At 45.4% G+C, this 12,605-nt stretch overlaps 1 protein-coding gene across 1 annotated transcript in view; it reads left to right on the top strand.

Annotated features, from left to right (window-relative positions):
* LOC142581989 (uncharacterized) overlaps positions 1–12,605 on the top strand; it is a 65,536-nt gene that overhangs the window by 41,274 nt on the left and 11,657 nt on the right. The window contains exon 2 of the mRNA XM_075691424.1: positions 11,658–12,029. Within this exon, the coding sequence (XP_075547539.1) occupies positions 11,658–12,029 (372 nt within the window). The remainder of the gene's footprint in view (positions 1–11,657; positions 12,030–12,605) is intronic.

Below are 12,605 nucleotides of genomic sequence, written 5' to 3' on the forward strand. Positions count from 1 at the left end.
AAAAAGCTCTTAATGCTCGCATTAAAAAAAAAAGAGCAACGCAACTAAAAGGGCGTCCCGATGAGCTGGAGGCAATGCGGCACTTCATCTTACTGAGCAAAGGGCAACAAGACGGAGACACATAAGAAGCCGCTCGTTCAACTCGCTCTCTTATTGAATATCTGGAACCTGCAGGAACTTTTTCCGTGTCGGCCTACTTTTTTTCATGGTGGGGCATAATGCGGGAGTCCTTTCAAAAAATTTTGTTTCTCTCGAAGTAGGGGGAACAGCAGGAAAGCGACAATTATTGCTGTTTGTAGAATGCTGCGGGTACTTTTAAATCTATTTTCATTGCGCAGGAACACTATCAGAAATGCAGAAGTCTGGCTTCCGCGTAAGAACGTTATCCGTTCTTTTGTCTGTTGGAAATGTTTAGAAATTATAATTTCTTTTGCTTTCTTCTCGTGAATCTCCCGCGGGGTGGAAATAAGAAGCAGTCATGTTATTTACTGGGTCAAACTACGAGCAAATTTTCCACATTCGGGTGCTACTTTTCTTTTTTCGTAGCACGAAACTACATCGTCTGTTATAGAAAATCTCTCCTGCAATCTCTACAAACGCACGGTTCATCCTAAAATATAACTTAGAACGAACAATACTACTGCCTTCCACATGACCACGGAAAAAAAAAAAGAACTCTGTTACCAATCGAGCGTGCACACGATACACATAGAGTAGCCGGAAATTGTTTTTCTATGACAATATGGAAAGTTCTGGACAAAAACTTCTCTTCCTGCTTCTATTTACCCAGCTAACATTTACAGCCACGAGGTCCCACTGACCCGCATGGTGCCGCCTCGAGTCGTGTATAATTTGTCGCGAAAGATAAAATGTACAGGCTTCAGGGAGTTATTACTGTATGGTGTGGATTAAGTAGCGCAGAAAAACTACAAAAGATATGCAGACACGAATACATGTAGCCAGCCGCCGCCGCAAAAAAAAAAAAAAACAACACACTATCCATCAATGACCATTTGTTAATTAACGTGAACGTTGCAGCACTATATCCGGGACACCAGCTCGTGCCTAGTGCATTGAAACGCGAGGCTTTCATGAATAGTGTAATTCTGAGAATTCTGAAGGCTCTATGTTGAAATGCTTTGAACACGTGCGAGTGACCCTGTGTAATGGTGCGACGTTCACGACGATAAAAAAACAAAGACAGCTGACCCAACTGATGCTTTTGAATCGCCGTTGAGCGAAGCTTCCTTGAAATGTTGAAATTAAGTGCCAACAAAGGGGCAGGTAGTGCATGCCGTTTCATTTTATTTCTAATGGTGTAATCTGGCTCTCTATTCTTTGGCACAAAGTTATTCATCAGATGGCTTCTCCCGTGATTTTTATACGCTCAGCCTTATTGTTACCCACGTTCTCGTTACCCATGCGCACGCTCTGCTTGACAGCTGTCCTTTAAAACAAGTTCGATGTTAGTGCTATATTTCTAACTAATTTTTTTGCCCAAGTCTTTCGGGCGCCACCTACACCAAATCACCTTTTGATTAACCCAATAAAGTGGGATTGCATTCATGTAAACGCTAGAGGGTCGGGCTGAGCAAACGTCGAAGCGAGTTCTGTTAACCTACCCGCATGGCGTGGGTTGACTTGCACTACGCGCGTGGCAAGATGGATGTAAATCAGGTCTTCTTGTACTGGTCATCTCTGACTTGTGACACCTCCCGCCGGCCGTAAAGTTCGTAAGAACAAAGCTGAAATCAGTCACGCTTTGCTTCCGTTTCTGGATTTCTTCTTCAGAAGTTCCCGTGGTTGCTAGCCTTGGGGTACACTCTAAAAATAGTTTATATTTATATTACGTGCCCTTCCTTTCGTAAATGTTGTGAACCTCGCACTTGCAAGTCACCAATGGCATGCGGGTCATCAACCAAGTATCGAATTTTTGATAGGAATGTCTAGAGTGCCGACTTTTCGGGAATGAAAACGTAAGTAAGACAAATGAGAATTGTCGTTGTTCGACATAGACATGATCCGTAGAGTTTACGATATATTGTTACGTGTGGAAAAACACAGATTAAAGAGGCCGACACTCGCTCGCGCCAAGGGCACAGACCCACTTCGTCGTCGTTCTCGCGGCGGCTCGTCCCTTGAGCATCGCTTGATTATATCGTAATAATATTAACAGTGTTGTCCTCAAATGACTAGCTGTAAGCTTTCTTTCTTTCCTTCGGCGGAGTGTCCTCTCGGCCACAGGCATCACACAGACCTGTTGTGATGTTTGCAGTCAGCAATCTTTAGTTCTGTTCCTCGCATCCGTCATCGCGAAATCGAGCTTCAGCATGGTTGATTTTCACTGTGCATACCAAGTGCTTCACTTAAATAACGAAGGCAACCGTCGAGATTGCCGGTATAACATCTTTTCTAAGATTCTCCATGAAGGACAATCTATCGTAGGTGCAGCTTCAGTCACAACTTTCCGTCATAGGTTAATTACAAGTTCTGTCTTTGACCAATAACAAAAACAGAACAAGGAAATTGGGACATCTGCAGAGTCGCCAGGTTCACCTTGCATGAGGTGGAAAATATATATGTGAACTTTGATCAATATATTTTAAGACAATAAAAAAAATGTTGCAGAATTATCAAACATTCGTCGATTTCTGCTTCAATGTACTGATACTCTTTTGCGTGCCTCATTTACATAGCGTTGTACGTAAAATATGCGCATAAATACAGCGCTCTTGCTTATGTAAAATGGTTCATGTCAGCGGATCCCCTGCTAAGGGCTTTCCTCCTTGGGTCACATGTTCGTTCAGTATTAATGATTAAGTTTATAAAGCATAACACGCACGCAGGAGGGCAAACGACGAAAAGCTGTCTTGATTAAATAATGTGGGGCTTAGATAGAAAGCCCTTCGCGCCGTTTGGATCGATGATTTCGCTTCACGTCGAGTCGAGCGCGGCGAGGAACACGAACGATCAAACTATGGAGAGATGAATATGTGTTTTTTTTTTTTTGTCCCTTGCAAGGAGAGCTCAAGTGTCCCTCTCGCCTCGTCTTTCTGCACGTCCGCGACGAAGAGATCGCCACAACAGCATTTTCTCGGAAGTGAGCCCTATTTAGCGTTTTTCGCCGTGAGCTCGGATCGAGGCTCTCCATACTCCGTTTCATACACCAGGTGTGCAACGCTGTGGAAGCTACGCGAGAACCACGGTCGCCAAAATTGATCACTCCGCGCGTTCCTTCCATGCTTCGCTGCGCGCCAGCGGCATTTTCTCGCGCAAGCATGCACGTGAGGCTGCCGCGACCGGGCTACGAATAAAGAAAAAATAACGAAAAGCAAATTGATCTAGAACACAGTGTTATTGCCCTCGGAGTTCATGGTTTGTTTGTTCCTTAGGGTAAATTCTTTTTTTATTCAGAATTGAGCAGATATTAAAAGCATTTTCACAAAAATTAATCCCGAAACACCGGACTATTTCTGAATGCGAACGCAGCCACTGCAAAAGGCATCTCTAGCCATCACAGCCTTGCACCTGATGTATGAAACGGGGTACAGTGTTGGTTGAACTTAAATGGAACAGTCTTCATCTCAAGCTAAAACAAAGTAAACGCTTTGTTGTTGCGCTCGAACAATATCTTAAGAAAATGTAGTAAATGCTGAAAAAGGGGGCGCGATATAAAGCTAGAATGTAATTATAATATGCGAGATGTCTCTTGCCTGCATTAATACATAAAAAAAGGTTCTTTTTTTGCAGTGTTTGTTTACAGATGTACTTGAATATTTTTCATTATGAATGGATGTATACTTTTTTATGGGGTTTTACGTGCCACAACCACGATATGTATATGAGGCACGCCGTAGTTGGGGACTCCGGATTAATTTTGATCACCTGGGATTTTTAAACTAGCACTTAATTCTAAGTACACGTGTGTTTTTTTTACATTTCGCACTAATGGAAATGCGACCGCCATGGTCGGGATTTGATCCCGCGACCTCGGACTTAGGATGCATACTACGTGGTGCCAAAAATACACATGTTGCTGGTCTACACATATTTTATTTACCACATCTCGGATAAATAACAACAAAATTATAAAAGACGCAGTAGCTAACGTTTGCGGTATTACTATTAATTGGCCGGCATGCGCCGTATCACTTTCGGCAATGAATGGTTTTCTGTTATTTTCTCATTTGTATGCAAGGCTGCTAGAACGCTTTGCAGTCTTGCGTGGGCTAGTTATCGCGGAGCTGTGAATTTTTCGAGTAGGCCTACTGTCAGCACCGGCTCCTTAGGCTGGCACTGGCTCCTTCGTTTAAGGCAAACAATCAGCGACCCATTAAGAAAGTATTAATCTTATTTCTGCTTTCACACCGTATGTTACAAAATTAGAAAAATTGTATCTCTTCAAAACATTTAAATATTCCCGTACTATAAATAACCAGCTATATAAATAAACAAAAGATATTAGAGCAAGGCGAAAGCATCGAAATCAGTTTATTTCAGGAAAACATGGTCGTTTTAGGCTTTGAGGGTGACGGGAAAAATGGGTGGTCGCATAAACTGTGGTAATCAAAATTACCCGAGGTATTTCAATACAGAACCTGCGGTCGGCTTAATTTAGTTCGACATCGACGCTCTTGTGAAAATTTTTGTTAGCACTGATTGCGTGTCGGCGCAGCCACTCGTCGACGCCCCTACTGCGGAAGGTTGTTTCTACCAACACTCTATCTCTACACCTTCTGGTTGTTCAATAAAGGATAGGCAGTGGTTAAATAGGCCACCTAAGAGCTACCGATCCGTATCATCAAAGGTACCTGCAGCCATCAAGGAATGCGCCACTACATAATTTATTGTTATACATCGTGTCACTGATTTCCCACGACATGACCTGTAGCAAGATATATTTTGCAGTCGTCTCGACACTTTTGATGGATGCTCTTGTGCTTACGGACTAATCAAGTTTCTCCCCCGCTTTCCCGATGAAAGAGGACGAAAGCCGAAACCGACATTAGTATACTGCTGTGCAAGATTTTCTGGTGGAAAGTGGCTTGACCAATTCGGATTGAACGGTCACCTGCGCGATTTCAACTCCGCGAAGTTCAGTATATCATTTTAGAACGCAGCTCTAAGGTGCCCATTCCTGCGTTTCGCGTCGCCGTGTTCCCTCGGCGTCCTCCCTTCGGCGTAATCGAGCGAACGAGCACAACGAAGGATGAAAGAACGAACGCGCAGCGCAGCGAGCGATGAAAAACGGCGATAGCGAAGCGAGCGCAAGGACTGAAGCGGAGGAGGAGAGCGCAGTGGAAACATGAAGCGCCAAGAGGAGGAACACGAGACGACCAAATCGTGAAAAGAAAAGCGTAGTGTCGCGCAAGACGGCCTTTGCGGCAGTGATAGCTACGAGATGGAGCCAAAGTAGAGCTTCGTCGTCTGTTCACTGATGTCATGCGTGAGCGCGTCGGCCGATACCATATATGGAAACAAAGCGCTGCATGAGCGGAGGCCTGTTTGCGGTGGCTGCTGTGAATCGCGCCCACGCGTAACCCACGCGCTGCTCCTCGCAAGCTCCCAATTAGCGGGGCTGTCGCGCAACACTTAGCTCCGTTTGCAATGTGCCGCACGAGATGGATTGTCCATGCCAGCGAATATATCGCGAAATGAAAGCACCTATAGAGCTGCGCTCGAATTTCGCATTAGAGAGCATCATAATCATTGGTGAATTTCTTTTGGCTGCGCTGTTTAATACTTCGAAATTCTGGTTCCAGCTCGGGAGACATTGCGCGACACTCCGAGCAGCATTCCTTAGCGCTGGCGTGACGTTTCACTTCTTTGTAATGGATAGATCTATTTAATTATTAGTTACATAATTATTTCAAGCATATTTAATGTTCTTCTATAGTACCATTCACTGGTTTTTCTTTTGTGCAAATGTACTTCCTGTTGCCCAAAATCAACGCGAAAAAGCTGTAGTTGGTGCTTTACGTGGACAGGTTGTTGGCGCAATGACGTTTTCTTGGGCGAGGTGGTGCTTGCTGAACTATATTATATTGAAGCTCAAAAATACTGGAAAGAAAAGATTGGCAGCGACAGGAACTACAGAGGTTGTTGGGCGCTGCAGGATCAACTTACCTTTCTTTTCATAGAATTGTCGTGCTTGAGGTGTTTTGTTTTTGCTAAGCCTTTATATTTTTCGCTCTATTTCTGTGTTGTTCTCAGTGATTCGCGCTCTTTTTTCTACGGCGTTTCCTTACTTGGTTATAAACTTGCTTCGACCGCGTTTCTTTCTTATTTTCGTTTCACGTTTATTTTTTATTTTCGTTGCGCGTTTCTTTTTTTCGTGGTCTCTCGTCGCAGAGGTTTTGGAACAGCCGTCCTTCACAGCGTCCAAACTCATCGTATATGGCAGCTAATAAACAACGGTGAATAGGAAGAAGACGACCTCGCCCACGATAGACGTGACACGTACGACCTGATGCGAAGCGCTTCGGTCGATATTCCGAGCTGCACTTGGGCTCTCGCCTGAAGTTCTTTTATATTTTGTCCTTCCGTTTACTTTGGCCTCCACATCCGGAGAGGAGCCGCGCGAGGCCGAAACTCTGTCCTTCCGCGGAACGAACTCTCAATTTTGCATGACGCAAAGAAAGAAGAAAACAAAGTAAATGCACAACAGGGAAATCGGGTCGCAGGAGGCGACCGCCGTACAAGTCAAACGTGCCCGCCATCAGGAAGGAGGCCGGAAGCCAGAAACCTTTCTGCGTTGCTTCTTCTTTTCATACACGCGGTTTGCTTCGCTCTTGCCTAGGGGCCTTTCATACACGCGGTTTGCTTCGCTACGGGCCGGTATTTGTTCTAGCCCGTGGCGCTTTACGTGACTGGCGCTGTCGGACCTAAGTGATTATTCCCGCTGCGTCGCAGTGGGTCGCGTGCACGTGTCCGCTTCAGGGCGTGCCCCAATTCTTGGTTTGGAAGTAACGTCTTATTTGCTATTTATAAGGCAGGAAATAGTTGTAACCCTTGTTTGTGGAATTAAACGATGTTTCTTTTTAAACAAACAACAAATAAAGCACGCGGCGAAAACACACTACGTAAAGCCCAGTGGGCTTCAATCGACCATCATGACCGGTGTCAAACTGTAGGGCGAGTCCTTGACGAAGAGTGTGCGTGCATAATATTTATTCAACATCATACTTTAACGCATAGCATCAGGTTCTGCAAGACGGTTTGTTTTCTGACGCGAAGTGTGGATTCGCATTTGTTATTTGTGAAAATTACCTAGTATTATTTTTTTAAAGACTGTCTATTGCACTGGGGAGAACAATGCATATTGAAATATTCTTCTCCATAGAGAGAAAGAGAGAAACATAACAGAGGAAAGGCAGGGAGGTCAACCAGATGCACGTCCGGTTTACTACCCTGCACTTGGGAGAACGGATACAGGGACGAAGAGAGAGAGAGAGAGACATTGTTAGGTAAAGAAAGACGCTGTGCTCAGACCAGGGAGTATGCCTGATACTAACTGGCGTGCAGGAAAAGCAGAACGTGAATAAACAATATAAAATTGTGCTGCATAGTGGCGTTCAGTACTAACGACCACAAGACACTGAATGTTTCAATGTGAGAAAAAGGAAACGCCATTGTAAACAGGCATAGCACAACTCGTTTAGAGCACAACGCGCGCACTTGTAATAGTGTCAAGCTATTCTCGGTCACGGAGCTTTAATATATAGCGAACATAAAAGCGGAGTCTTTACTGGTATCACGTGGCTGAAGAGTGCGTGCCGAGGCAGTTTGTGACATTTCACAGTGTTTTTTGAATACTCTTCCCTATTTTACGTCACAATTATCACTCTCTGTTCATTTCTTTTTTTTCTTAAGGAAGTTTTCGCCCGTCGACTGCCTCACCAATTTTGCGGAACACGTTGGACACACACTGAGTACCACACATGCGCGATGCTTTAATGTTCCCCTGTTTCAAGTTCAGCAAACTTCAACAACAGTAACAAGCAGTTTTTCAGTTTCTTTTGTTTTTGTTTTTTTCTCTTGACGCTGCGTGTTTATGGGACATGTCTCAGAAACGTCGCAGGTTGTAGCATAATTTCGAGGACCTGAGACTCGTTGACAAGTCGACTAAGTCTATGCCACCTATTTTTTTTTTCTTAATATAACGCGCTTGGCTTTACATTGCGCACCCATTCAAATGTGCAGGTAAAGCCACGACTTCGTGCTATGCAGCACACTGTTGTATAGAGCCATGTTTTACCTCGAGGTCCCTGTAGTTGCAAAAGGTTTTACAGCGACAGAAGAGCGCTTGTGTGCGTCCAACCGCGCTCCATCCGGGTCCTCTCACAAAAACCTTACCAAGAAGGGCAAAGTTGTGCCTTTACCTCCAGTTCTGTATTTACTTGAGTGCAAATGACACTGCTGCCCGTGAAAAGATCCCGAGGCTTCAAGTCACGAAAAAAGGAACGCTCAAAGGTAACGTGACTCATAGACTAGACGCCGGTGGCTGCATGCCCGCACAGAGGTCGCGCTAGCTGTTGCGCAAACATTCCAATAAGCAGACTCTCAAACCTGACCAGCGGAAACATCTTTCGAAACCATGAAGTAGGGGAAGTATAGCTGGGCGTCTGTGTACTGAGAGCGCCTAAGGGCTGCAGCTGTTGCTGCCGTGGTGGGGGAGGCAGCGGACACTGAAATATTAGTTAAAGAACGACCGCGGGCTATTTTCCTAATTCCGGACGAGAGTGGCAGCCGGCGACACATTACTGATGGTGTACTGCGGAACACAATCACCCTGCAGCAGCGCCTAGGCATGAGCATTCCCCAGGCGTCCGCCATTGCTAGATGCGGCGCATAGAAGCAAAGGACACGAGGAGCGCGAACAGATTGTGACACTCGCTTCTCGCTATTTGCGTTTACATGGACAGACCACAATGGTAAGGACTCGAGTAGAGTGTTCATCCTACGGTCAAGTCACGGCTAAGTGGTTCTCTCCCACTGCACCTCCTCCTCCTCCCCCGCGGCATTCGCGCGCAGTCTCGTTCGAGAGATGCGCGACGCTTCGCAACATGGGAGCGCGCGAAGCTAACGGGTGGAAGCGATGGCTGACCTGCGGAGCGCTGACGGTCGCTGTGCGCGCAGCAAGCTGAACAAACGAGCCCGGCAGAGCGGATATTGAATGGCCTCCGGTGTGTCGAGGAACGCGACCGTGTCGTGTCGAGCTGTTTGTCTTTGTCGTCGTCATTGTGTATTTTCTTTCTTGCCGAAAGAGCGTCAAATATTGGGTCACGCGAGACCAAGAGAAAAAGAAAGGAAATTTATGGTGGCTCGGCTCTTGTGCGCGCGCCGTAGGGTAACCCCGGCATGTCGCCGGTCGCAATCGCTCGTATAGCGTCCCAAAACTGTCGCGCACTACGAGGTTATGTGAAAAGCATAAAAGAAAATCTTCCACACGAAAGCAGAAAAAAAGTATCGAAGCTTACATGGCCGCGCAATTGCAGTGATTACATGCACTGTACAGAACAAACAAAACAGACATGTGTACCTTACATTTAATAATTTTTGCAGTCGAAAGTAGCAGCGGCCCTGGGGTTCGTGATGTCTATTTTTGTCGAGTGCATGTAAACGGTAAAGAAATTTGAGCAACATACATAATGTACTTACCACTATCACGAACAGAGAACAAAGCCGGACCACTACTAGCATAATTTGGAATAAAGTGGTCCATGTATACGGAACGACGTTCTTTCCTGTTTCCTGCCGTAAACTTACAATATGGCGCAATGTCACGAGCATATTTATGAGAACGCCGGATGAGGCGTTGTTTCGAGCATGAAAGAAAGCGCATGTGGCTAATGACTCAGCCTGGGACATTGGAGTAATATGTCATTGTCTACTAAAAGCCCGCAATATGTTAGCGCACGTTATAACTTTCCCTAGTATTCACAACCTCTGGTTTGATGAAGGCGACTATGCAATTTTCACCAACAGAATAATTATGTAATCCACTAGTCTTCTCTTTGTCTGAGCACTAAAAACAAGCTTGTTTGTACTACACCGTAAAAAGGAATATCCGTCGTCATGATAAGGTGAATAAACCTCCGTATATTTATTTCATTAAGAACATAGTTACGAAAACGAAATGCTTATTGGCCGAACTTTGATAAAATTTTCAGGAGGTTAGTATTACATCATTATTATTTCGTTAAATCAAGCACAACAAATGGAGAGATGAAGATTAACTGGCTGGTTATATGAGCTAATGTTCGCTCGCTATGTTTATCTGTGATAATGGAATTTCGGATTCTAACGACTGTTTTAGAAATGTTCCACAGCAGCGCACAAGTGGTCTTGTTTTCTTTTTGTTGCTTTATGCGCTCCGTTCAACCAGAAAAAGGAGTAAGCGCGCTTCTTACTGCGAGCTCTGTGTTTGAGAAACTGCGCTAGTCATTCGGCAATTCGCAGGCACCGTACCACAGCGTGCTTATCAAGGCACAGTGAATAAAGTAATAAATTGATCAGCTTGGCTAAATTCGTGGTGGCTTTCATTCAACGTTTTTTTTTATTTTCGTTTGTGTTTTACGTGACGCAGAAGATGTTTACAGCAAGTAAACTGCGCAAGAAAAGAACGACATAACGCGCGTAACAGCACAAAGGAGGCGCTACTGGCTCCCGATCCGCTGTTTGCATCTATGGAATTTTTTATCAGCATATTCGCCATTGCCACTTCCATCTTTCTACATTGTCTGTGTGTCGTTACCCGGAACCGCTTCTCCAGTAGCCAGATAGTTACATCACTCGGGACGCGATTTCCGTTTTCTCTTATTAGAGCTCGTCTATCTCTACTGCGCACCAAAAGCATATAGTGCGCGTTGCCTAAATGCCGCCACCCCGGGTAGACCGACGTTGCTCGCTATCGAAGCATTGTGCTTTGAACATCGGGGCCAACCTGCCTTGAACAGCAGTTTAATTTTCTCAGAACTAGCAAGTTGTGACGAACCACTTAATCTAGGAAAAGGGAGTCCGCGCTCGAGTACACTTCGGGAATGGTTTCTTTGCAGCGCTTCAAGTTCAGCGGACTAACGACGCAACTGTGACTTCAAACTTTACACGAAGGCCTACACTGTTTCATCAGAGCAAAACTTACCGCAGTTCCGCTAGAAGATTATAGATGTTCTAGTGAACACTCTGCTAAGATTAAAAAAAATCTTCGCAAATGTGACGTGCCTCTGATAGGCAAGCAGAATATATTTTTGCAGTCAGTACCCATGAACAGGCAGTGGTTCAGTGCCTCTAGCTTGATTGTGGCTTCGACAAAACAAGTCGTGATGTGAGGAATTCTTACAGCTGTTCGCGCGCTGACGCTATTTTTAATGACAAATTATGTGTAGCAACGCAAACATATATTCTTCTGGACCGTTCTATTGTGCGTATAAGCTGCATGTTGAGAGGCCCGTGTCCTAATAATGCGCTGAGTTGAAGTGTATTGCGTAGCTCAACTAATTTACATCTACTACAATCACTAGGCGGCGTAATTTGCTTACAATTTTTTCGACAATGTGGCATACGTCTGTGCGGTCATGGTTGAGCTTGCGCGGAGTCTTGACTACCGTAACACATCTCACAAGCGCGCCGTGTTTGCTATGCCTAACCATGCGCAGGTTTCTGCCGTGCGGTGACCATACGACGCCTCATCGTACCGCGTTGGGTGCGCAACGGAACCGACACGCCTGCCGTGCTAGACTGTGAATACGTCTACAACGAGAACGACCTGAAGCTGGTGGTGAAGTGGTTTTTCAACGACGGACCCGAGCCGGTGTACCAGTGGATACCCGAGATGCGTGTCCGCGAGGCGTTCGGCGTTCTACAAGGACGCCTGGACGACACGTTTTCCGTCAGCTCGCGCGACGTGTACTCACAATACCGTGCCATCCGCATCCTGAGGCCCACCTGGGAGCTGAGCGGCAAGTACACCTGCGTGGTGACTTCGCTCGCTGGCCAGGACGCCAGGCACCAGGACATGACCGTCTTCGGTGAGCGCTCTCTCTCTCTCTCTCTCTGTCTGTCTCTCGTGTCCGTAACGAAACTGAAGACGCATCTTCTGAATCGAGATTGAGAGCAGCCTGAATGCTCACCATCGTTCATCCGATCCCTTCAAGAACCTAGCTAGCACGAGAGGACAGCTAAGGAAGTGAAAGCGTAATTATTGGATGTATACTTTTTTTCGACTTTCCAATCGTTAACATGCACACCTTTTTAGTAAAGCAATGAAGGGGGCTAGTTGGTGAACGTTCATGGTTATATTGCGCTCAGTTTTACACAGACGACATTAAGTGAAGGACAGGACGTGGACGGACGTAGCGCAAGTCCGCCCACGTCCTGTCCTGCACTTAATGTCGTCTATGTAAAACTGAGCGCAATATAACCATGAATGCACACCTTATTATATCTCACATATTGATCATATTTTGGGTCACTACAATATAAAAGGAACTCATACCTAATTAAACATAGATTCGGCAAGCATTATATAGTTTGGATCTGAGCAGCTTATATTTTTTTATAAAATTGGGTCCCCGCTGCCTTATATCAATAACATCGATTATTTA

The sequence above is a fragment of the Dermacentor variabilis genome, chromosome 5 (genome assembly GCF_050947875.1).
Source record: "Dermacentor variabilis isolate Ectoservices chromosome 5, ASM5094787v1, whole genome shotgun sequence".
NCBI lineage: Eukaryota > Metazoa > Arthropoda > Arachnida > Ixodida > Ixodidae > Dermacentor > Dermacentor variabilis.